Source organism: Gadus morhua, chromosome 9 (assembly GCF_902167405.1).
Source record: "Gadus morhua chromosome 9, gadMor3.0, whole genome shotgun sequence".
NCBI classification, from domain to species: Eukaryota; Metazoa; Chordata; class Actinopteri; order Gadiformes; family Gadidae; genus Gadus; species Gadus morhua.
In genome coordinates, this window is record NC_044056.1 from 19,642,897 (window position 1) to 19,665,396 (window position 22,500).

At 48.7% G+C, this 22,500-nt stretch overlaps 1 protein-coding gene across 1 annotated transcript in view; it reads right to left on the minus strand.

Moving 5' to 3' along the window:
* Positions 1 to 259: 259 nt before the first annotated feature.
* Positions 260 to 22,500, minus strand: part of otogl (otogelin-like) — a 39,123-nt gene continuing 16,882 nt past the window's right edge. The window contains 33 exon segments of the mRNA XM_030366154.1: positions 260 to 964; positions 1,186 to 1,265; positions 6,681 to 6,726; positions 6,994 to 7,113; positions 7,735 to 7,839; positions 8,103 to 8,281; positions 8,620 to 8,683; positions 9,016 to 9,053; positions 9,169 to 9,273; positions 9,541 to 9,642; positions 9,871 to 9,978; positions 10,197 to 10,301; positions 10,466 to 10,678; positions 11,008 to 11,193; positions 11,980 to 12,121; positions 12,668 to 12,885; positions 13,849 to 14,038; positions 14,382 to 14,471; positions 14,583 to 14,606; positions 15,183 to 15,325; positions 16,098 to 16,275; positions 16,741 to 17,339; positions 17,500 to 17,629; positions 17,674 to 17,777; positions 17,897 to 17,976; positions 18,063 to 18,180; positions 18,554 to 18,832; positions 18,955 to 19,134; positions 19,544 to 19,570; positions 19,910 to 20,066; positions 21,269 to 21,385; positions 22,070 to 22,189; positions 22,415 to 22,500. The exon segment at positions 22,415 to 22,500 is cut by the window's right edge and continues 61 nt beyond it. Coding sequence (XP_030222014.1) covers positions 764 to 964; positions 1,186 to 1,265; positions 6,681 to 6,726; positions 6,994 to 7,113; positions 7,735 to 7,839; positions 8,103 to 8,281; positions 8,620 to 8,683; positions 9,016 to 9,053; positions 9,169 to 9,273; positions 9,541 to 9,642; positions 9,871 to 9,978; positions 10,197 to 10,301; positions 10,466 to 10,678; positions 11,008 to 11,193; positions 11,980 to 12,121; positions 12,668 to 12,885; positions 13,849 to 14,038; positions 14,382 to 14,471; positions 14,583 to 14,606; positions 15,183 to 15,325; positions 16,098 to 16,275; positions 16,741 to 17,339; positions 17,500 to 17,629; positions 17,674 to 17,777; positions 17,897 to 17,976; positions 18,063 to 18,180; positions 18,554 to 18,832; positions 18,955 to 19,134; positions 19,544 to 19,570; positions 19,910 to 20,066; positions 21,269 to 21,385; positions 22,070 to 22,189; positions 22,415 to 22,500 — 4,634 coding nt within the window. The 3' untranslated portion in view covers positions 260 to 763.

Consider the following 22,500-nt stretch of genomic DNA (forward strand, 5'->3'; position numbering starts at 1 on the left):
GTTTTCTGTTTTCCAGAATTACGTGATAGTTCAAAATCCCAAGAGAAGCTGAGTTTAGGGATGAGGGTTTTAGGAAAGAGGGGAGCATGGGATCCCCACCCTGCAGGGTCAATAACCTCACAGGTTAAAATACAACAGCATCATCAGTACAACGCTGTATCAGTACTGTTCGTTACTGAGGTGTGGTGTGTGCTGGAAGCTCCCCTCCGGGGCCACTAACGTTACGGTAGGATCAACAAAAAGGTCATGAGGGAAGTCTTGAATGTTTTATTTACCTATGCATGTCCAAAAACAGATTCTGCAGAGAAGAAAAACGTAGCCCTTAGTAATGATTCAATGAACTTCCCCAAGGACAGGAGCCCTGACACACAATATCAGTACACAATTTATGCAGTTGAAAGGAAGCCAGGAAATACACTGAGAGGGTTTGAATGCAGAAGCATGATACTTAAAAGCAATACGTTTACAATAGAAAGTAATGGCCTTCATCTGCTCCATAAAATCAAATAATCTGTGCATATACTTTAAAATAATATGTTAATTTCATCGTGGTTGGAAGCACTACAAAGATGAATAGAAAAACAACTCATAAGATAAACGAGACTAAAGTGCTTAAGTATCTAGGTCTCTGTTAGTGGTAGTGACACGTACAACAAATACAAAACATGGCTGTTTTTAATACCTATAGCCCCACACCCACATCCTGTCCATATGTCTATCCTTTTGCACATGTTACATCTCTTAATCTGTACAAACTCTGCAGCTAATTCCACTGGCAAGAGCAGTCCAGAGGCTCTTGGAAGTTGTAGTCGACCAGGGTGGCGTTGCGGGAGCAGTAGAGTGTAACCGTCCGCGTCTGAAGTCCACTTTCCCGGCAGCACTTACAGAACCTGGCGTGGCTGTTGATGTTGAAGTTAAATATGGTGGCCGACGGACATTTGCCATCGCAGGAATACACCGTCACCTGTATTGATGTTCATAAAAAACTGTTAAAGGGAGTTGTCTGTACTTGAAAAGTGAATTTAACAATTAAAGACCTTTATCTTGAGCTCTCGTTAGTATGTCCACACTTGAAACGACAATACTAGTGAACAAAGTAATTTTGACCAATGTATGGGTGAAACCAGGAGAGACGGTTGCGATGGTTTCAACCCCACACCTGAACTGTGTAAATCTGGGTCTCACCGGGGCATTGCTCCTGCAGTCATCTTTTCGGATGGTGGTGCGAATGGCCACACGCTTGCAGGTCTTTCCGTCCTCTTTGCCTGGATATGTAATCACACAGGATATGAACAGAAACACTCAGAGCTCACTCGTCTGGCGAGCGCCGTGACTGAAAGCCCTTCCTTTTCCATGCAACCGTAAGAACGTTAAATGGCTGAAAAGCATTTCTGTTTATTTCTATGTGAAGGCATAGAAATAAATTTATTTCATTCAAATAAATATACACGTACTGAACACATTCACACACTAATACTCACACACAAACGCATGCATACACATACACTTAACATATGCACACAAACTTTGAATGTATAAATACACACATTGGACCCACACACACACACAAAACATTGATCTCTTCTGCCATAGAGGCCAAAGACACTGACACACAATAAAAAGTCTATTGAGCACGACTCTTTGTTGCCCAGCAGTAGGGCTCGCTTTGATTGACATAGGGTTATTATGCGGTGTAGTTCAGGGATTCAGCTCTCCGTTTGGCCAATGAACCTGACCTTACTCGTTCTTTGAACTAATTAAATATCAACAAAAAAATGCTGTGGGACCCTGGAATGTTTGAGGGTAGAACAATTATATTGTTGCAGATTCTATGGAATAGATCACATTAGTATTCCTGCTCATTATTGGTCTTTAACCATATTTAGAATTGACAGGAATAATTTTTCACTCATTCACATTCTGATGATCTATGTTATCAAGGTATATCAAGGTGACACAAACACAAACACACGCACATGCAGGCACAACACACACACACACACACACACACACACACACACACACACACACACACACACACACACACACACACACACACACACACACACACACACACACACACACTCAGAGGTAAACAACTGTCAGAAAGGGAGAGATTTGGGGTGGTGTTGGGTGAGGGTGTAGCGAGGCAGTACCTTTGTCACAGTTAGTACTACCAGTGGGGGTTACAGGGTTAACGGTAAATGGTAAAACACCCCCTCCAGTACCTGCAGATGCATCGTCGTTGGGCGTCCGGTTTAACGATTGTCAGGAGAACACACACAAGAACACGTTTGGTTTACAACACAGAGGCATTTCACACCAACACACCCCAGAGGAAAGGACTACTGCAGGTTTGCATGCGCTTCTCCGTTCGCTCCCTGCCGGGCTCACCCTAGCCCCCGCACCATCCCACGCTCTGATCACCAGTTCACCAGAGTGTCCCGATGCGCCACACTGCAAAGGTCACCACTAAAGCGGGTCAAGCGGATAAGGCTGTTGAATCCACAGACAGAGAGAATGTCACCTTTACCCGTTATGCAGTTGAAGTAGGTTGGGTAGCGCTTTAGATTAAGGTCCTTGTAATAAGCCTTTGTTAATAGGCAGAGGTGTCAAAAGTATTCGCATTCATTACTCAAGTAGAAGTATAGATACTAGCGTTTAAAGATACTTCTGTAGAAGTTGAAGTATCAACTCAAGCTTTTTACTTAAGTAAAAGTATAAAAGTACTGGTTTCAAAACTACTTAAAGTATTAAAGTAAAAGTAATGCAAGGGGGAAAAAATGCCATTAAGGAAAAAAGCTTAGGCCGTGCCACAGGGGCCTATAGATTACAATCAGCTTTTTTGCCAAGTATGCTCACACATACAAGGAATTTGGTCTCTGCATTTATCCCATCCTTGAATTAGTGACACACACACACAGCACACCTCTATAGCACACTGCCCCACTTCCCCCAAAAAAACATTTTTCTAAAGGCCATCTAATGACTATACAACCATTTCAAAAAATTCTTCCAGGTACGGCCAGTGATGTAGAAGGGTTGGCTGGTCTTCTTGGCTACCAACCTCCTCACTGGTGGTTTGTTGGGACATTTCGCTCATCTACGTCTGCTATTTCGTAGCTGGAATGTGCCGCGATTTATGTCATGTCAGAGAATGTACGGGCTCTGGTCATGCGCAGGTGCCATGGATCGCGTATAAACCAATAGGGTGTCAGAATGGTATATGTTTCTATTGTCATCCAACCAATCAAATTCACTCTATCCGATGGCGCGAATAATCTGGATAGGTTTTTTTGTTTGTATTTTTTTGAACGCAGGCAGAATACAAGCAAGCCGAAATTAAATAGGAGTAACGAGGCCATTTTTAAAAAGTAAGGAGTAGAAAGTACAGATAAGTGCGTGAAAATGTAAGAAGTAGAAGTAAAAAGTAGGCTGAAAAATAATTACTCCAGTAAAGTATAGATACCCAGAATTTCTACTTAAGTAAGGTAACGACGTATTTGCACTTTGTTACTTGACACCTCTGTTAATAGGTAATAAGACACTTATTATATGCTTATTAACATTAACTGGTGTTAATAAGAATATCTCAGTGTTAATAATAACATAATAAACATGTTTATTGTGAGATTGTAAATACCTTTATAAGCACTTATAAATATATAAGAAACATGTTTGATTGCTTAATAATAATAATAATAATAATTCTTCTTATGAGTTTCTTATAGTTGTTAGTCTAAGCATTTTTATGCTTACTAAGGTTAATAAATCCCTTATTAAACTGCTAATTATGCATTTTGCAGGTTCGAGTTATGATTCCATCTCTGTGGGGGTCTCTTAAAGTTGTTGACGGGGTGGGGGGGGGGGGGAGAAGACCGTACCGGCCTTGCGCTCAGTTGTTGACGGGGGGGGGGGGGGGGGGAGAGAGAGAGACTGTACCGGCCTTGCGCTGAGTTGTTGAAAATAAGTCGTAAATAAGCCCCTTCAGGTCGGAGCAAGACACCTCCATTTCGCGTCGATGTCCGGTTCGCCCTCTCTGGGCTTATTTTCCCGATAATGACCGGCGTTCTATTATCCCTTACTTCACGTCAATATTACTCTGTTTTTGGGAGGGAAAATAGCTTTATTTATAATCACAATTTTATGCTGCTGTATTTTCAGAGACCCCCACAGATATTTGAGTTTGTTGCTTTCATGGGAGCCAGACCTCTCTCTATGGGAGCTCAGCTCCCATTGGCTCCCACATAACTCGAACCCTGGTTAATAAGTCTGCACATGTTGAGTGAGTGTGATCTGCTTTGTGCCTCATATAATATAAAATCAAAAATTTATTTTGAAGGTCATTTTTAACCAGAAGTTATGTTTATGCAAGTGGATGATGGCTTGACGCACATGCTTGATGAAATGTTTGACGAACGTTTGGAGAACATGTCGGAATCGTCAGCAAGAGCACCCCAAACCAACAACTGACAGCAAAAGACAGGAACAAGCACAGAAAACATGGATAATGGCTGGTTCAGACCACACGATTCTCAGATATTCCTCGATGATTTTACATTTCACACTATGCGATCACAGAGCCAGGAAATCGGGCCTTGACTCGTCAGAAGACTGGCCACACTACAAAATCGGAAGCATGTCACATCACAAGACCCCGTCTCGTCGCCGACTTTTCAAAATCGCGTACGACGCGCAAATTTGTCTGCGACGAACGAATAGGGGGAAAATCTGGCTGAGATCGTCTGAACCAGCCATAAGAGAAAGAGGTCCGACTGGAGGATGACTCTCTAGTAAGGACTCGGATATCGTCCAGTCAGGTTTTTTTTAGTGTTGATGTTGAAGAATATGTTCTGAAGTTTTTAAAATTAAAAAAATAAATATATTTCAGAAGAGCTGTTTTAAAGTTTGTTTTTGTGCTTCACCGCCATTACAATGTATTGACAGAATATGTTTTTTTTATTTTACCTTTTGTCAACCTTGATAACATAAAGTACTCATTAACTGTTAGTAAGTGTATATTAAAGGACTTATTAACCTCAATAAGGATTGTTCCCGCTTTAGATCCCGTACCTGCAAAATGCACAATTAGCAGTTTAATAAAGGACTTATAAATAGAGCTGTCAAGCGATTAAAATATTTAATCGTGATTAATCGCATTAATGTCATAGTTAACTCTAATTAATCGCGATTAATCGCAAATTCTTTTTCTATGCTAAATATCCCTTGATTTTTTTGTCCCATAATTCTTCTCATTTTAATTCTCTTATCAACATGGTGAAGTGCATCGGCTTGCCTTGTGCAAATGATTTTTTATTGATAACAACATTGGCATATACACTGATCAAAACAGGACGATACAAAAAAAGAGCCTATAGTGCAATTAAACGACTGCTTTGAACAAATGTCATTTGAACATAGCAGTCAGGCTACTGCTTCTTTGTTTTGAGCCAAAAAAAAAAAAATATATATATATATATTTTTTTTTTATAAAATAATTGCGTTAATCGCGCGATAAAAAAATTAACGCCGTTAAATTTGGTTTGCGTTAACGCCGTTAATAACGCGTTTAACTGACAGCTCTACTTATTAACCTTAATAAGCATGGTACCCGCTTTAGATCCTGTACCTCCAAAATGCATAATTAGCAGTTTAATAAAGGATTATTAACCTTAATAAGCATAAGAAATGCTTAACAAAGGTTTAACAATGATATAAGTTAGAAAGACTCAATAAATGTGTTTATTAACAACTATACGATAATAAGACCATTATTAATGTTATTAAGCAACCAATAAATAGTTAACAAGTTTCATATAAGTGCTTATAACAGTCTTATAGTCACACAATAAACATGTTTATAATGTTATTATTAACACTTATTGATAGTCTTATTAACACAAATTAATGTTAATAAGCATATAATAAGGTCTTATTACATATTAACTAAGGCTTAATACAAGGACCTTAATATAAAGCGCTACCGTAGGTTGCACCCAATAGAAGAACATCCTTCTCCAAATAGTAGGAAGGACAGCAGCAAACACCTGAGTAGCAACCCCAGCCTCCAAGTTTTTCGTCGACGATTGAGTCTGTTTTCTGTTTCTTTACATTGAAATGGATCAACGGTTTGATTCTCGGCCCAGTCCCGGGCCGGATGCCCCTTCCTTAGTCCAGCTCTGGCCCCGGCTCGGGGTAAAAAATACAATGTCAATAAAAGGTTACGATTTGAAAAGTGTTGGGTTTCTGCCCAACGGCACCACACTGGCTTTGCGACTCCTTCAGGAGAGGAAATAGCCTGATGATGAACCGATTTTTTGTCATTCAAACAACTCAGATTAGTTTAAAGCCAACAACAGCCAGCTCACTAAAACCATGTGGGTTTTTCAGACAGAACGCGCCCAGGCTCGGTTAGGGTCAGGCCTAAGCCCCGAGCTATAACTCGCCAGCATCTTAACCATTAAGATCTGGGGACCAACAGCAGTGCAAAGAACTCTGCGATATAACGTCACCTGATCCCAGCAAAAGGCCTTTACGCCACCCTGTACGACCGGCCACACCCCCAAACCACTCGGCCAATAAGCCTATCCACTGCCAGGCAACAAGGCGCTCACCCCTCTGATTGACAGCCAGAAGCGTTGCTTGAGAAGCGTCGTAAAGAAAGCGTTTGCGTGACTCACATGTTTTGCAGCAGCCGTCCACGTAGCTCTGCACCACCCCGCCACCCTAGAGGAGGAGGGTTGGGCTAGTTTGAGTGACAGCAGGGCTCAACAGGGTCATGGATTCAATGACCGCATGCCTGTCATGTCATGCGTCAGGTATTGACATGTCTGTCAATACCCATGCACAACCCCCCCCATGCGCACATCAGTTGGTTGCATTCTGCAACCTCACCGCAAGGCGGCGCTAAATCCTACACAATGCCCCTTTAATTGAAAACACACACACACACAGACACACACACAAAAAATAAGGGTTGGCCACGGTTCTCACTTGAACACAGTCTGTGTCGTTGAAGGGCGGGCAGACCACTCCAGAAGCGAGGACCACTGCGCCCACAGATGTCTCCATACAGTCATAGCGTGTGCAGTTCTCCACCCAGGAACTCCCCGCCTGCAAAGACACACACACACGCATGCACACACATGCGCGCGCACACACACACACACACACACACACACACACACACACACAGACACACACACACACACACACACACACACACACACACACACACACACACACACACACACACACACACACACACACACAAACACACACAGTTATATTAAAGAACAGACTCCATAAGTTGAATTTCCATTTGGAATCAAACATGTTATTGAAATTGAAAAATTAATTATTGCACTCTTATCGTTTCTTGGTCTCTAATCTTTCTCTTATCTGATCAACACATATACTAACAAGCTACTTTCCTTCATGGCCTACTGCAGAGAACAGGTATTTGGGTCTGAGCTGTGTATTAAAATGCACTGTATATTACAATGTAGCCCATTGAATACCCAGCTCTGAATTGAAAATCTAATTGAATCAGGATTTCTGAAAAAGCGTAAGGAAACAAAAGGTTATGTTACATTACACCTCAGGCAACCACAACCCACTGTGGAGGCCCACCTAGACCAAGTCAGGTGGAGCTGCCTTAAGCAGCCATCAGTCACACACACTAACACAAATCTCCCACAGGCTCATGCATCCCATGCGGTTCCCCGCTCTCACAGTGAACAGCTCTGTGGTTCCGTTGTCGCTGCTGTGGCTACAGGAGACATTCCTACAGGAACCACAGCAAACCTGGGGGTCGGAGGATGCCACATACACCTGGTGCTGCACAGGAGCCAGGGAAAGAAGAACACCAAACGGGAAACAATGAAGAAATAAGAATTAAGGATGGTGGGGTCAATATGAAGTCATATCTGAGGGGTTGGAGTCTCATATTTTATTGCATTGATTCTACCAAAATTGATGGGAGGAAATTAAAGACTACGGACTACACATCTTGATAGACTGGAAGTACACCATAGACTTCCAGCACCGCCCTTAGCAACAGTAAAGACCTAGGACATTAACACAGGACAGAGGCGACGTACTGGACCACATCTCTGGGAGCAGTTGACTGAGGCAATCTCCATGGAGTGGAAGCCAGTGTCTCGGTCCTTATTGTGCAGGCAGTGGACGGTGTAGCACAGGTCTGCCTCAAAGTACTGGACCAGAGACTGACCCGGGCCCAGCACTGTCACACCCTGGAAAACACACACCTCTCCCTTTTCTACAAGCACACACACACACACACACGCGCGCGCGTGCGCGCGCGCATGCGCGCGCGCACGCACGCACACACACACACACACACACACACACACACACACACACACACACACACACACACACACACACACACACACACAGTAGTTATAAAGCACTTTATGAATAAAAAGTGATTTGTCAAGATACACACCCACACACACACACACACACACACACACACACACACACACACACACACACACACACACACACACACACACACACACACACACACACACACACACACACACACACACACACCCACACACACACACACACACACGTTTGCAGTTTACTCACGACATGCATGCAGAGGGCAGCCGCAGTGCGTGCTGGCGTCAGGCACCTCCACCAGGAGCTCCCCCTGAAGGGAAGCAGGTTGGGTTGGACTGAGAGCTACTGTAGTAGCTCCACAAGCTGCAGTAGCTCAACAAGCTAGTGTAGTAGCTCAACAAGCTGCAGTAGCTCAACAAGCTGCAGTAGCTCAACAAGCTACTGTATTTAGCTCAACAAGCTACGGTATTTAGCTCAACAAGCTACTGTATTTAGCTCAACAAGCTGCAGTAGCTCAACAAGCTACTGTGTTTAGCTCAACAAGCTGCAGTAGCTCAACGAGTTTCAGTAGCTCAAAGAGCTTTAGCTAGCTCAACGAGCTGCGATGCTGTGCTGCAGGGACCGAGACCTAAATTGACTTACCACTTGGCAAACGGGGGTAGAGCTGTCACATTGGCACTCTGGGAAATTTAGATATCGGGAGAGAGTACAAGGGAGAGAGAGAGAGTCAGAGCTTCCAGAGGAAGTCATGCATATGAACTCTTTAAGCCATGTTAAAGTGTGAGTGTCCGGTACCACAGCGCTGCTGGGGGCAGCATTGACCCGGGACCGCCGTCCGGACCAATGAGAGACCAGGATCACAACTCTCTGGTGGTCCAGGGCAGAGGTTCACATCGCACACTGTGGACACAAGAGAACATTTAATGTTCCACGTACATAGTGGTCATCCCTGCACACCGCATGGATACAAACACACATACACACACAGTGACACACACACGCACACAAACGGACACACACTCACTTCACGGACGGACACACGGACACATGAACGCATGCACCAGGTGAACACACACACACACACAAACAGATTGAGACATACAAACACCCACATTGAGACATACAAACACACACACACACACACACACACACACACACACTACATACCACAGTGGTATTGCGGACAGCATCTGCTTGTCGTGTTTAATACAACAGCCAACATTTCTCCACGGGAGCAGTTTGGGAGGGGCTCAATGCAGGACTCACACACTGCAAACAGTGAATAGTATTCAACCACAGACTGGCCATTTCAGTTAGGACGTGATAAAGAATTAAGTACAGACTTGACGTGTCAGATAGGACATGTGGATGAAACAAGCACTGGCTGTTTCCAGTTATGACATGTCGATGGATAAACAACAGACTGGACAAGTAATGAATCACGTTCAACAACAGACTGGCCGTTTCAGATATGACATGCTGGGGACTTCATCTCACCACACAGGTATGAGTAGCAGCATGGGCTCTCATCCCTCACTTCCACGAGGAACTGATCCTCCCTGCAGTCCGGGGCAGACACCAGGGGACAGGCTAAAGGGTCGCACTCTGGGGAGGGGGGGAGGGGGAGACACACACACACACACACACACACACACACACACACACACACACACACACACACACACACACACACACACACACACACACACACACACACACACACACACACACACACATAATGCTTAGTAAGGATTTAGGAATGAGCAGCAAAGAATAGGAAGAAGGAGAAGAGAGAGCAGAAGTAAGAAAGGTTGAAAGCTCACCACATCTGTAGTCCGGGCAGCAGGACAGAGCGCTGTAGCCAATCACAAGGCGGTTACCGTTGTCGCAGGGCGGGGCCTCGCTCCCACAGATGGTCATATTGCACTCTGAAAGAGGAGGGAGTTAACACATTGATCACAAACTTAGCAAAGGAAAGTAAACGGCAAACAAATTGATTGTATTGTATTGATCAAACGAGGTCAGACGATGCCATTGTACATTCTCGTGGGGCGCACAGGAAATCCCCGAGGGGCCCGGGAGAGCAGCTCACCACAGATCTTCTTGGGGCAGCAGACCCCCTCCTCCAGGACGTCCAGAACGTACTCCCCCTCCCTCTCGCACAGAGGGGCGGGGCTGGTGCTGCAGTCGGGCTCCACGGCCACCACCGAGCCGTTGGCCAGGCACTGGTTGAGGCAGCAGCCGCGCAGGGAGCCGTTCCACACCTCGCCAGGGGCCCGGGGCCGGCCCTCGTTGTCCGTGCACACTGGGTGACCCCACCAAGAAGGCCACCCGTTTTAACACACACGCAAACACACACGAACAAAGGCACACACGTGAACACACACAAACATATGCACAGAGATACCCCGCAATAAATCAATTTATATACACATACACACATGCACAAGCACCCACACGCACTTACACACTCCACAAACACAAACACACACACACATACACACGCACACGCACACACACACACACACACACACACACACACACGTACATGCATTTCCATCCCCATAAATACACTCATCATATCCAAACATACACACACACACACATCTACACACACACACACCCGTCCCTTACCGCAGCGGTCCTCTGTCACGCAGTAGGAGGAGTCTGCGCGGTGCAGGATGGTCCCAGCGCGGCACACACACTCCTCGCGGACGTGGGAGCAGGTGGTCTCCTCGTAGTACTCGCGGTTCAGGCAGGTGCGCGTCGTGCACGTGCTCACACAGGACTGGTACTCCTTACCGGGGGGGCACCGCAACGCTGGGGAACACACGCAGGACGCAACGTGCACGTTTGTGTGTGTGTGTTAGCACCATTTATTATATAGTGTAAAGCGTCTATACTTTAGTGGATGGGTGGAAACATGATAGACCTTCAACTGATTCTGAGTGCACGTGCAGTGTTTGTCCTCTGCCAATAGGGGACTCAGGGTGCAGTTCGGTTGCGTTACAAATCACATACTTTTTCTTCTGACTTGTAGTAAGTACTGCAGCTACCCTTACAAAGTATGTACTAGTGCACACAGTATGCATGCAATTGGGATATACTACAGGTGATTTCCCTGATCAGCAAACCTGTAGTTCCACCAATCAATTTCCAAGGTCTCTGTAGATATGACGTATCTACTGCTGCTCAGAGCATTGTGGGGCAGAAGAGCCAAAAAGCATGCTGGCTAGCATGCTGCAAAATGCGACCAGATGTAGTAATTGCAAAATCCTGGTATTTCTTCTGGCATACTATGGTAGTATGGGTATTGGAATGCAGGGTAGGACCCTAGATCATAGACCATAGCAGTGTCCGATCTAGGGAAGATATACGTTCCAGAAGGGGAAGCCTCTGGCTAGGTTGATACCAGAAGAATACCAGAATATCCTCCATCCATACTTCCGTTTTGACCATATTTGGACAAATAGTTTCCTAGTGTGCTTTGAAAACGGATATGTCCATCATGTGTCCTGTGCCTCTTCCCTTGATCAGGTTGTCTACTCAATGCTTGTCTAGACGGTCAGAATTTAGTGAAATTAATATGTGTGTGTGTCCACTCACGGCAGAAGTTGTGTCTCCTCCAGCTGATGCAGACGCTGTGTGTGTAGCAGACTGCCACGTACGCTGCCATGAAGTCGCACTGGTGGTCTTTATAGTGGAGGTCCCCCGCCCACATGATGTCACAGAACTGCTCTGGGGACACCTGCACACACACAGGTAGACCCACGTGCAAGGAAACACATACACGCACGAAACACACACACACACACACACACACACACACACACACACACACACACACACACACACACACACACACACACACACACACACACACACACACACACACACACACACATACACAAACACACAACCATCGCATGTTTGATTGGTAACATGCTTTTTAGTCCTTATTTAAATACACAGTGTGTGAATTGGGGGAAACAGCCTGTATGCTAGCCTCGCTGTCCACCTGGAACCTTCTACAGTCTAAATGTTGGTCAACGTCCTATTGATTTAAACCGTGACGGTAAGGGGTTCCATTGTTGTTGGTAGTTATAACCTTGTTCTATTTAATTTCATGCTGCTTCTTGGCCAGGTATTTTTAAATCTCAATGAGTCTCTACCTGGTTCATTTCATTTATTTTTTCTAAAAGCATGCAACACCCAACCAAACTGTGTTTTGTCCACAGACATTTAACCAGGACTGGGCCGTGGGCCTCCCCGGGGGTAATGGGTGGAGGCTGACCTTGCTGTGGCAGGGTGTGAAGGCTCTCTGCCGCAGCATGGAGAGGCACATGGAGCAGTCCCCCGTGGTGCAGTTGTCCCCCACCCGCCGCATGTGCTCCGTCTCGTCCGACGTCTGCACCTTCCAGGCCTGCAGGAACAGCCTCATGTCCGTCAGCTCACGCACCACCGTGCCGTTGGGCAGCTTCAGGTCATCCGCCGGGTTCCCGTCACAGCAGCCTGGCATGGGGGAGAGAGGGGGGGAGAGAGGCGCAGAGAGGGGAGGGAGAGGGGAGGGAGTGGGGGAGAGAGGGAGAGAGAGGGGGGAGAGGGGGAGGGAGAGGGGGGAGAGGGGGAGAGAGCGAGAGGGGGAGAGAGGGGGAGAGAGGGGGAGAGAGGGGGGGAGAGAGGCAGGGAGAGGGGGAGAGAGGGAGAGAGAGGGGGGAGAGGGAGAGAGAGGGGGAAGGGAGGGGGAGAGAGGGGGGGAGAGAGGCAGGGAGAGGGGGAGAGAGAGAGGGGAGGGAGAGGGGGGGAGAGGGAGAGAGATGGGGAGAGAGAGGGAGAGAGAGGGAGAGAGAGGGGGAGAGATGGGGAGAGAGGAGAGATAGAAGGGGGAGAGAGGGGAAGAAAGGGGGAGCAAATGGGGGATGGAGAGAGGGATAGAGAGAGGGAGAGAGGGGGAGAGGGAGGGAGAGAGTGGAGAGGGGAGAAGAGAGAGGGAGAGAATGGGGGTGAGCGGGAAAGAGAGGGGGAGAGAAAGAGGGAGAGGGAAGGGGAGAGAGGCGAGAAAGAGGGACAGAGAGGGGGGAGAGAGAAGAAAGGGAGAATATTGAGAGGGTAGCTCTAAAACGTCATACGTCAATTTCATAAAACGTCATAAAACGTCAATTTTGCAATAATTTAGTGTGTGCAAGTGGATGTGCTTATTATCTGTGTCAGTGTGCATAATGTGCGTGTGTATGTGTGTGTGCATGTCAAACATACACACACCCATGTTTGCATGTACTGACCATGTCTGCATGTACTGACCATACGGGCCTTAGATGTGTCATGTGTCTGTTAAGAGATTGTGTGTTTAGAGAGCATCGAGAGTGTTACTATTGGGAGGATGTGTGTTCAGAGAGTGTCTGTGTGTTTAGAGAGCTTCTAGTGTGTGTCTGCTGAGAGAATCTGCGTGTGCGTGCGTGAGTTTGCGCCTCTGACCACACAGGCCGCGGGTGTGTCCCGTCTCGTTGCGGGGGGCGGTGTACTGCAGCACCATGATGCCGGTGCTGTGGTACCACTGGATGCCGACCCCCCCGGGGGTCTGCAGCAGGTACATGCTGCCCGTGTCGTCCATGTGCAGAGACTGGCGGGAGAACGGCAGCTTGGCCGGCCGGTAGTTCACCAAGACCTGGACACACACACATGAATGCACACATGCACGCACACACACACGCACAGGCACACACACACACACACACACACACACGTGCATACACACACACAAACAGACATACAAAACTAAATTATATTGTGTCATGGACTATCATTTTAAATGATGGTCTTTGGACAAAGCATGATTAAATGTGTTTGCCTCAGAGCCTTTTGGCATGGGTGTTGAGGGAATCGAACCTCTAACCCTGGCTGGCAGTGCTGAAGCCAACGCTTGACAGGCCCAGTTCTTATTAGATTACATTAGATCAGGTTGGTTTGGATTAGGTTCAATCCATTTAGAATGTGTTGCTGTGGATTGCCTTGCGGTCCAGCCGGTTGATGAGGATGCGGTAGGTGGAGGTGGTGATGTTCAGCTTCATGAAGCACAGGCCTGACGGGCCACTGGGACCCTGAAGGATCAGATGATCAGAAGATGGGGAGGGGTTAGTCCCATCATGGTGTTCGTTATCATTCACAACGCTGTACTCAGAGAGGGTCAGAGGGTCAGAGGGTCTACTTACAGGCCGTCGGATGGAGTTAACGCTCTACAGGGGAAACAGAGAACAGGGAGGAACCCTCTGTCACTTACAATGATTCAAATACCATGCTGTAGCATGCTAAACTAGCATTAGCATGCTAATGTAGCGTTGGAATCAGGAAAACATGGGAAGTGATGGTAACTGTCCATTGTGCCAGTGTCTTAATGTATTATTATTATTGGGGTTGGATGTCATTGGCATGTTGTAGCACACTAATGTAGCATTAGCATGAGCATGTGCGGGTTAGATATGTTCCTCATCCATTAGTAGACAGTAAACATTGGGGTTTGAACCCGGAACCTTTCGGCGTGGAGTCGACCACCCTTCTAAATTATCCTTTCCCCAAAGGTAACGAGGGTAGTACCGTCTTGAGATTTCCAATCAATTTAAAATCAATATTAGTCTATCCCTTAATCCGATTAGTTTATCCCTTAATCTCAAATGGGCATCACAAGCCCCTTTATAATTCGCCCCTCACCATAAGATCTGGGAGGGGAGAGGGAAGAACCCGGGATCCTTCTGAAGGAAGGACCACATCGAGGGGTCCCAGTGGGGGTCCCCAGTCAGCCCCGCTGAGGTTACCTGGCTGGTGGGACACTTCTCCACTGTGCCGATGATGGTCTCTCTGGGCAGCTGGACCAGGATGTAGGAGCCGTTGTCGTACAGAGCCACGTTGTTCCCGTCGAAGGTGATGACACGCAGGTCGGACATGACGGAGCAGCGGCCTGCCGGAGACGTGAGGGCGGTGATGTTTGGGTAATCAGCATTATTCTGACCAGTGGCGCAACAAGGCAACGACGGGCCCGTATGCAGGATGTTCAAGGCGGGCCCCTCCCCCCCCCCCCCCCCCCCCCCCTCCCCCATGCCAGCCGCTCGCCCACGGCCTCCGCAACCGTGCTCACGCCGTTCACTGAGGTACGACACGCACACGCACGTGAGAGGACGACACCAACGAAGGCATGACGACACGCGGCCGGCACCGGAACACACATCGTAAGTGGAACATTTCGAAGACCGACGGGCGGGCCCCTGATTGGCCCGGGCCCGTACGCGCCCGCATACCCTGCTTACCAATAGTTACCCCACTGATTCTGACCGTTAGGCCTCGGCGCCTGGACAATAGTCTGCCCTGAGCAGCAACCCAATGCATTTCAGTCTGTCGCAACTGCGTTATTAGAATCTGGTTTGATAAATGAGAATTTATAAAATTATAATTTAATTTCTATTCATTGCTTGTTGGCTGTTTTACATGTACTTTTTTTTATAGCGCTTCTGCCCTTACTGTATTTGTACTTAGAATTAAAAAATCGAGTGTTTAATTGTGATTTCACTTTGGTTTTGTAAAGTAATTATTATCTCCAAACATAACCAGAGCACTTTTTTTAGCATCAGAGAGAACAGCTTTCACAAACTCTGTGATCACACCAAAGGGATTTTGAATACATCGTCACGATCTCTAAGACAACCCTTGTCACGGAAGGCGGGGGGCGGCCTCACAAGGGCACTGCCACAGGGGGCAGCAGGGGTCTGTGTTGCTGAGCAGCGGCAGGCCCAGCAGGCTGCAGTGGGGCTGGCTGGTGTTGTAGCGGCAGTGGAGCGAGGCGTTGTGGAGGAGCAGCTCCCCGTTGAAGCAGATCAGCTCGGCACACTCGTCCAAGCGGTACGAGTACGGTGGCTGTGGGGGGACAAACCAGTGAAAACACACTCAAACACACTCAAACACAACCAAGCCCACGATAATACAAACACATGCTCATCTTTTCCTTATGGAAAGATAAGGATGAAGCAATTGCCTGAATTCTTTGTCTGAATCCTCCAGCATATGTATATTACGTGTATTAGACATAATACTGTCCTCTTTCCTACAGTTATTCTTCTGTCAGCGAAAGGAATGCAGTAAAAGAGCTAAAGAAATATATGCAGTTGAAGAGAAGACAGCTGATGGTCTTGGTCGTAAAATAAGTCCTACACGTGAAAACTCATTCCAAAGCCTGTTTCGTCGTTGGGCACCTCACTTCTAAATATACATCTAGCAACACACTAGTCACATCGTGTGTTCCAGCAGACGCCAGCTTTCCACTGGATGCCTTCCATTGAGCACTTTTGGTACATTGGTACCTACCGTACAGGTGATACCTACCGTACAGGGCGTGGTCGGTAGGACGGAGGGACGGGCGGTGGTCGACACCTCTCCGACCGCGGTAGAGGTCTCAGGGCTCCTGGACATCACCGTGGTGACAGACTCGGCCGGAGATGCGTGGGTGCCGAGCCGTGCCGGCGTGGTCGTCGCGGCGACGCCGGCCGTCGTGTCCACGGGGCGTGTCTCTGTGGTGCCGATCGTGTGGAGGGGGCGTGGCTGTGGTGGGGTTGCCGTGGCGGCGGCGGTGGTAACCGGACGAGAGGTGTAGCCGGGTGTGGTGACGGTGGCTTCCGACGGGGTCGGGGACGGAGCGAGGGTGGTGCTGTGGGAGGGTGGGGGCGGGGAGGAGGGGCTGGAGGGGGCCACAGAGGGGCCGGCCGTCGTCGCAACCGGCCTGGCTCCGGCGTCGGGTGTGGTCGGTGCGGAGGTGGGGTAATGGGCGGGGCCGGCAGCTGGTGTTGTTGTTGTTATCCGGGCGGAGGAGGGGGCCGTCCCCGTGGTTACGGCATGAGTGATTCCTGGGGTTGCTCCGGTACGGCTGGTGATGGTGGTGGTGGTGGTGGTGGTGGTCATCCCTGTGGGACTGGAGGGAGGGTGAGGGGGGGCCACGGGTGTGGTGGTGGTGGTGGTAGTGTTGGTGGTGGTGGTGGTGGTGGTGGGAGATGTAGGAGGAGAGACGGAGGGGGTTCTGGTGGTGACCCGTCCTGTGAAGGCGACAGTGGGTCGACTGGGAGGGGTTAAAGGGCTGGTAGCACCCACCGTGGTGGTGGTTGGTCTTGCAGTGGTGGGCGGGGAGGGTGTGCTGGTCCCTCTGGTGGATGCTCTGGTGGTGGTTGTGCGGGTGGGGGTGGTGGTGGTGGTGGCGCGTGTGGCGGTTGTGGTGGCTGCACTAGTGGGTATGGGAGCTGGGGTGGTGGTGCTGGTGGTGGTGCCTGTGGTGGAGGCGGTGGTGGGGTCGGAGGTGGGCGGGGCTGTAGTGGTTCTGTTGGACCGGGTCACGTACGCGAAAGGAGTCGGGGTCGGCGGGAGGGTCACACCTGGAACAGAGAAAACACTCCATTTTGTTTTGTGTGTTTCTTTCGAGTGTGTGAAAGGCTTGATAAGACGCTAGGGGCCGGCATGCGTTCATTCAGAGTTGATGGAGATGGACACTCACAGTCCTCGATGTAGACACACCTCCTGGTGACCTCGTCCAGGACCATGTTCTGGGGACAGCGGGGGAAGCAGCCCTCTACACTGTAACGCAAGACAAACACACACCATTAATGAACACCTACTACTAGAGTCCACTGACGGCTGCGTAGACAAACGGAGGCTCGTACGGCGGCAGGAAGTGGCAGCGCGTGGCTCTGGGGTCGTTGCAGGTGTGGACGCACGGGCTGGCGCAGGCCTGGTAGCGCCACTCACACATCATGCGGTACGGGATGACGAAGCTGCTCTCTGAGGACAGAACAGAGTTCACAGGTCAGCTCTCAGCGGGAATAGTTCACTTGTTACAGGTTACTTCCGAGTGGGGATGTATGTGTGTATGTATGTGTGTGCGTGTCCGTGTGTGTGCGTGAGTGCATGGATGTGTCTGTTTGTCAGTGCATGCGTCTGTCTGTGCATGTGTGCGTGTCTGTGTGGGCGTGGGTGTGCATGCGTGCATGAGTGTGTGTGTGCGTGCATAGGTCTGAGTGTATGTGTTTGTATGTCTGTGCGTGCGTGTGTGCGTCATTGCGTGTGTGTGGGTGTGCCTGAGTGCATGAGAGTGTGTGTGCGTGCGTGCGTCAGTGAGTGTGTATGTGTATGTGTGTGTGTGTGTGTTCCTGACCCTGCAGGGTGAAGCTGCTGCTGGCTCTGAAGCCCGCTGTGTTGTCGTATCTCTGGACTCGGGCCGCCGTGCGCGTCAGCGTCAGGAAGAAGCCCGGTTGGCTGAGCAGCTCGAAGGAGGTGTGGCCCGGCACGAACAGTCCCTGGTGCTGGATGAACGTTCCCCTGCGGCCAAACTCCGCCCCTCGAGCCCAGCGCTCCAATTGGAGGTGGCTGCGCCCCGACACAACCAGGAAGTAGTTAGGTCTCTCTGCCGACTCCAGGGACACCATGGGAACGCCTGGGAAGACGGAGACACCAGGAAGGACCATAAGATCTGCACTCACCGACCGGTATCTGTTCGTCACCTTAGATCAAAATCATCTCAACATCTCTCTAGGCCCGAGCTCTGGAGTGGCTCACGTGAGGCCCGGTCCTTCTGCAGGGCGGCGGTGACCATGAAGTTGAAGAGCAGGCTGGGTGGAGGGAGCGCCCCGGGGCGCTCCCTCAGCAGGGGGAACACTGAGCCGCTGGAGTAGTTGGCCCCGAGCACCGTGTCGTTGTACGCAGCACTCACCAGGGAGAAGGGCCCGTCCCCCAGCTCTGTGGACAGCAGGACGGCCATGAGGAGGAGAGCTGATAGTGGGCCTTAGTACTGAGTACTGAGACTAGTACTGATACTGGGCCTTAGTACACCAGTACTGAGACTAGGACTGATACTGGGCCATATTAAACTAGTACTGAGACTAGAACTAATAGTGGGCCTTATTAAACTAGTACTGAGACTAGCACTGATACTGGGCCTTATTAAGCTAGTACTGAGACTAGTACTGAGACTAGTACTGATAGTGGGCCTTATAAAAACTAGTACTGAGGCTGGTACTGATAGTGGGCCTTATTAAACTAGTCCTGAGACTAGGACTGACAATGGGCTTTACTAAGTTAGTACTGAGACTAGTATTGACAAAGGGCCTAATTAAACTAGTACTGAGACTAGTAATACGTGACTTACCTTGATTATAGTATTCACAATCGTAGGCTGAAACAAAAACAAGACAAGTGGGTCAGATAATGTGTCATATTTACAATGTACTTCCCAATGAGCCCCATTTGTGTATGTGTGTGGGTGTGTGTGTGCATGTCTACGTGTTTGTGTGTGTGTGTGTGTGTGTGTCTGTGTGTGTGTCTGTGTGTGCATGCCTGCACGTGCTTTTGTGTATGCGTGTCCATGTGCTTTTGTGTGTGAGTCTGAGTGCTTTTGCTTGTGTGTGTGTGTGTGTGTGTGTGTGTGTGTGTGTGTGTGTGTGTGTGTGTGTGTGTGTGTGTGTGCGTGTGCGTGTGTGCGTGTGTGCGTGTGTTTGTGTGTGTGTATACTCACGGCAGACAGAGGGGGACCTCCAGTGTATGGTGACCCCCTGCTGGCAGCACTTGTGTGCGTAGGCAGCGATGGAGGTGCACAGACACTCACAGTCCCCCCCACGGTTACAGTTACACGTGTCTGTAAGGCAGTTCCTATAGAACCAGGTCACATCCACCTGATCGCACACACACACACACACACACACACACACACACACACACACACACACACACACACACACACACACACACACACACACACACACACACACACACACACACACAGAAAATGACCACACACAGGATGAACTCTGAATGTGAGTGTGACCTGCCTGGGGAGGTCTAGGTTCGGGGGTTAGTCGTTAATAATTAACAGTAAGCATGATTGACGGGAGAACCGCACATTGATTGTGGGTCAACTTCTGTGGCAGGGGGGATTAGATGAGCCATCACAGACATAATGAGCATTTAGATGAAACCCGAGTCTCTACTGAATAGGGACCTGAAGAGCCACCGTCAGTCAGCCAGTACCGTGAAGCCGGACCCTCCACGAGCCTGTACCCCCTTGACTGATTCATCATGACCCAATGACCCGACCCACTTCGAGTACTGTGGGCTGGACGGCTCACAACAAATGAGAACCAAGCTACACGTCGTAATGTGGTACGATACATAGAATGGAAGTATTTGTATGAAGTTTAAAAACATTAGCCTTTACATGCCTCACCCCAGACAGAGTCACGAGAGCAATGTAATAGAAACATGTTGTCCATCACCATCTAACCTATCCCAAAGTTAAATAGCTGAGCTCATCAACCATTGCCATGTTGGACCTCAGTACTCATTATTACTCAAATCATTAAGTCATTCTGTAAACAATCATAATATAGGACTCCATATAAACGTTGTTCAGACCACATCAGTGATCATTTTAAACCTTGGGCACAGATACAAAATCTGCTGCTCGCTGGTTATTACACAGCAACCTTAACCTATAGCTCCCTCTATTGGCCATATGTGGAATAAAACACAGATGTTTTATTCACCATCCCATGTGCTAACATCCTGACATAGAGACAAAGACATGAACAGGGCAAAGTAAAGGAAGAATTAGCAAAGAGTGTAACTTCACTCAAACCTGAGTGTGTTTCTGCATCTTGCCGTCTTTTGTTTGAGGAATGGAGCTCTATCCCAGTGGTTCTTATGCTCTGTTCTCTAACCCTGTGTGTGTGTGGGTGTGCAAACGTTTTTTAGCTGTGTGTGTGTGTGTGTGTGTGTGTGTGTGTGTGTGTGTGTGTGTGTGTGTGTGTGTGTGTGTGTGTGTGTGTGTGTGTGTGTGTGTGTGTGTGTGTGTGTGTGTGTGTGTGTGTGCACTCACCACATTGTGACAAGGTGCAAAGACGTCGCTGTAGAGCAGTGCACACTCCCTCTTGGCATATGGCTGTCGTCCCAAGTCCCCTTCACACGGTCGCTTGACTACGTACTCACTCTCACACTGACCCAGAAACACACACACACACACACACATGCACGTGCACACACAACCACAAACACACACCACACACACTTGCGCACACACACACACACACACACAAGCTCGCACACACACATGCACACACACATGCACACATGCGCATACGCACATACACACACATGCGCATGGACACATACACAAGCACACACACGCACACAGACACACACAAACAAGTACGCAACACGAACAGAATTTGATTGGGTTTCTGATTACTCTTTAAATATCATTGAAGACCCGGGGGAAACCGGACTTACAAGAGACAGACTGAGAGAGAGCGTTGGTAGACTAAAGAGAGGGAGGGAGAGAGAGAGAGAGAGAGAGAGAGAGGGAGGGAGGGAGGGAGGGAGGGAGGGAGGGAGGGAGGGAGGGAGAGAGAGAGAGAGAGAGAGAGGGAGGGAGGGAGGGAGGGAGGGAGGGAGGGAGGGAGAGAGAGAGAGAGAGAGAGAGAGAGAGAGAGAGAGAGAGAGAGAGAGAGAGAGAGAGAGAGACAGAGAGAGACAGAGAGAGAGAGAGAGGTGAAACAGAGGTGGTGAGAGCAGTAAAGTGGAAAAGAAACAGATCAAAAGCACTGATAGAGGTAGTTGATGCTAGTAGTTGGGTTAGGGAATTGTATATGGGTGAGGCTGGCCAGCAGGTGATTCATACCTGACCCAGGGTCCAGCTGTCTCCAAAGCTCTGTGCGTTGTTCACCTCCAAGTGGCTGGAAGTGGTCATGTCGTTCACGGTCACGCTGTCAAAGTTCCCGCACAGTCCGCTCAGCAGGCCCTGGAGGAAAGTCCCATCACAGGCATCAGTAATAAGATAAAACATTCAAGCACACATCAGCACTCACTCACACACACACACACACACAGTAAACACACACAGTTATCCACGCACACACATGATCACTACATCTACATCCACCACGTCATCACTACACAAGCATGTCAGTTCATTAAAAAACACTAATTTCTTTGCGGGCCTTCTGCGGCCTGCTTTTGCCCAGACCTTCCACTGAGGCCCCGCTCTGATGTGCACCGTGGTCTTGCGGTCCCAGAGGATGGTCAGGTCCTGGCCAGAGAAGTGGACTACGG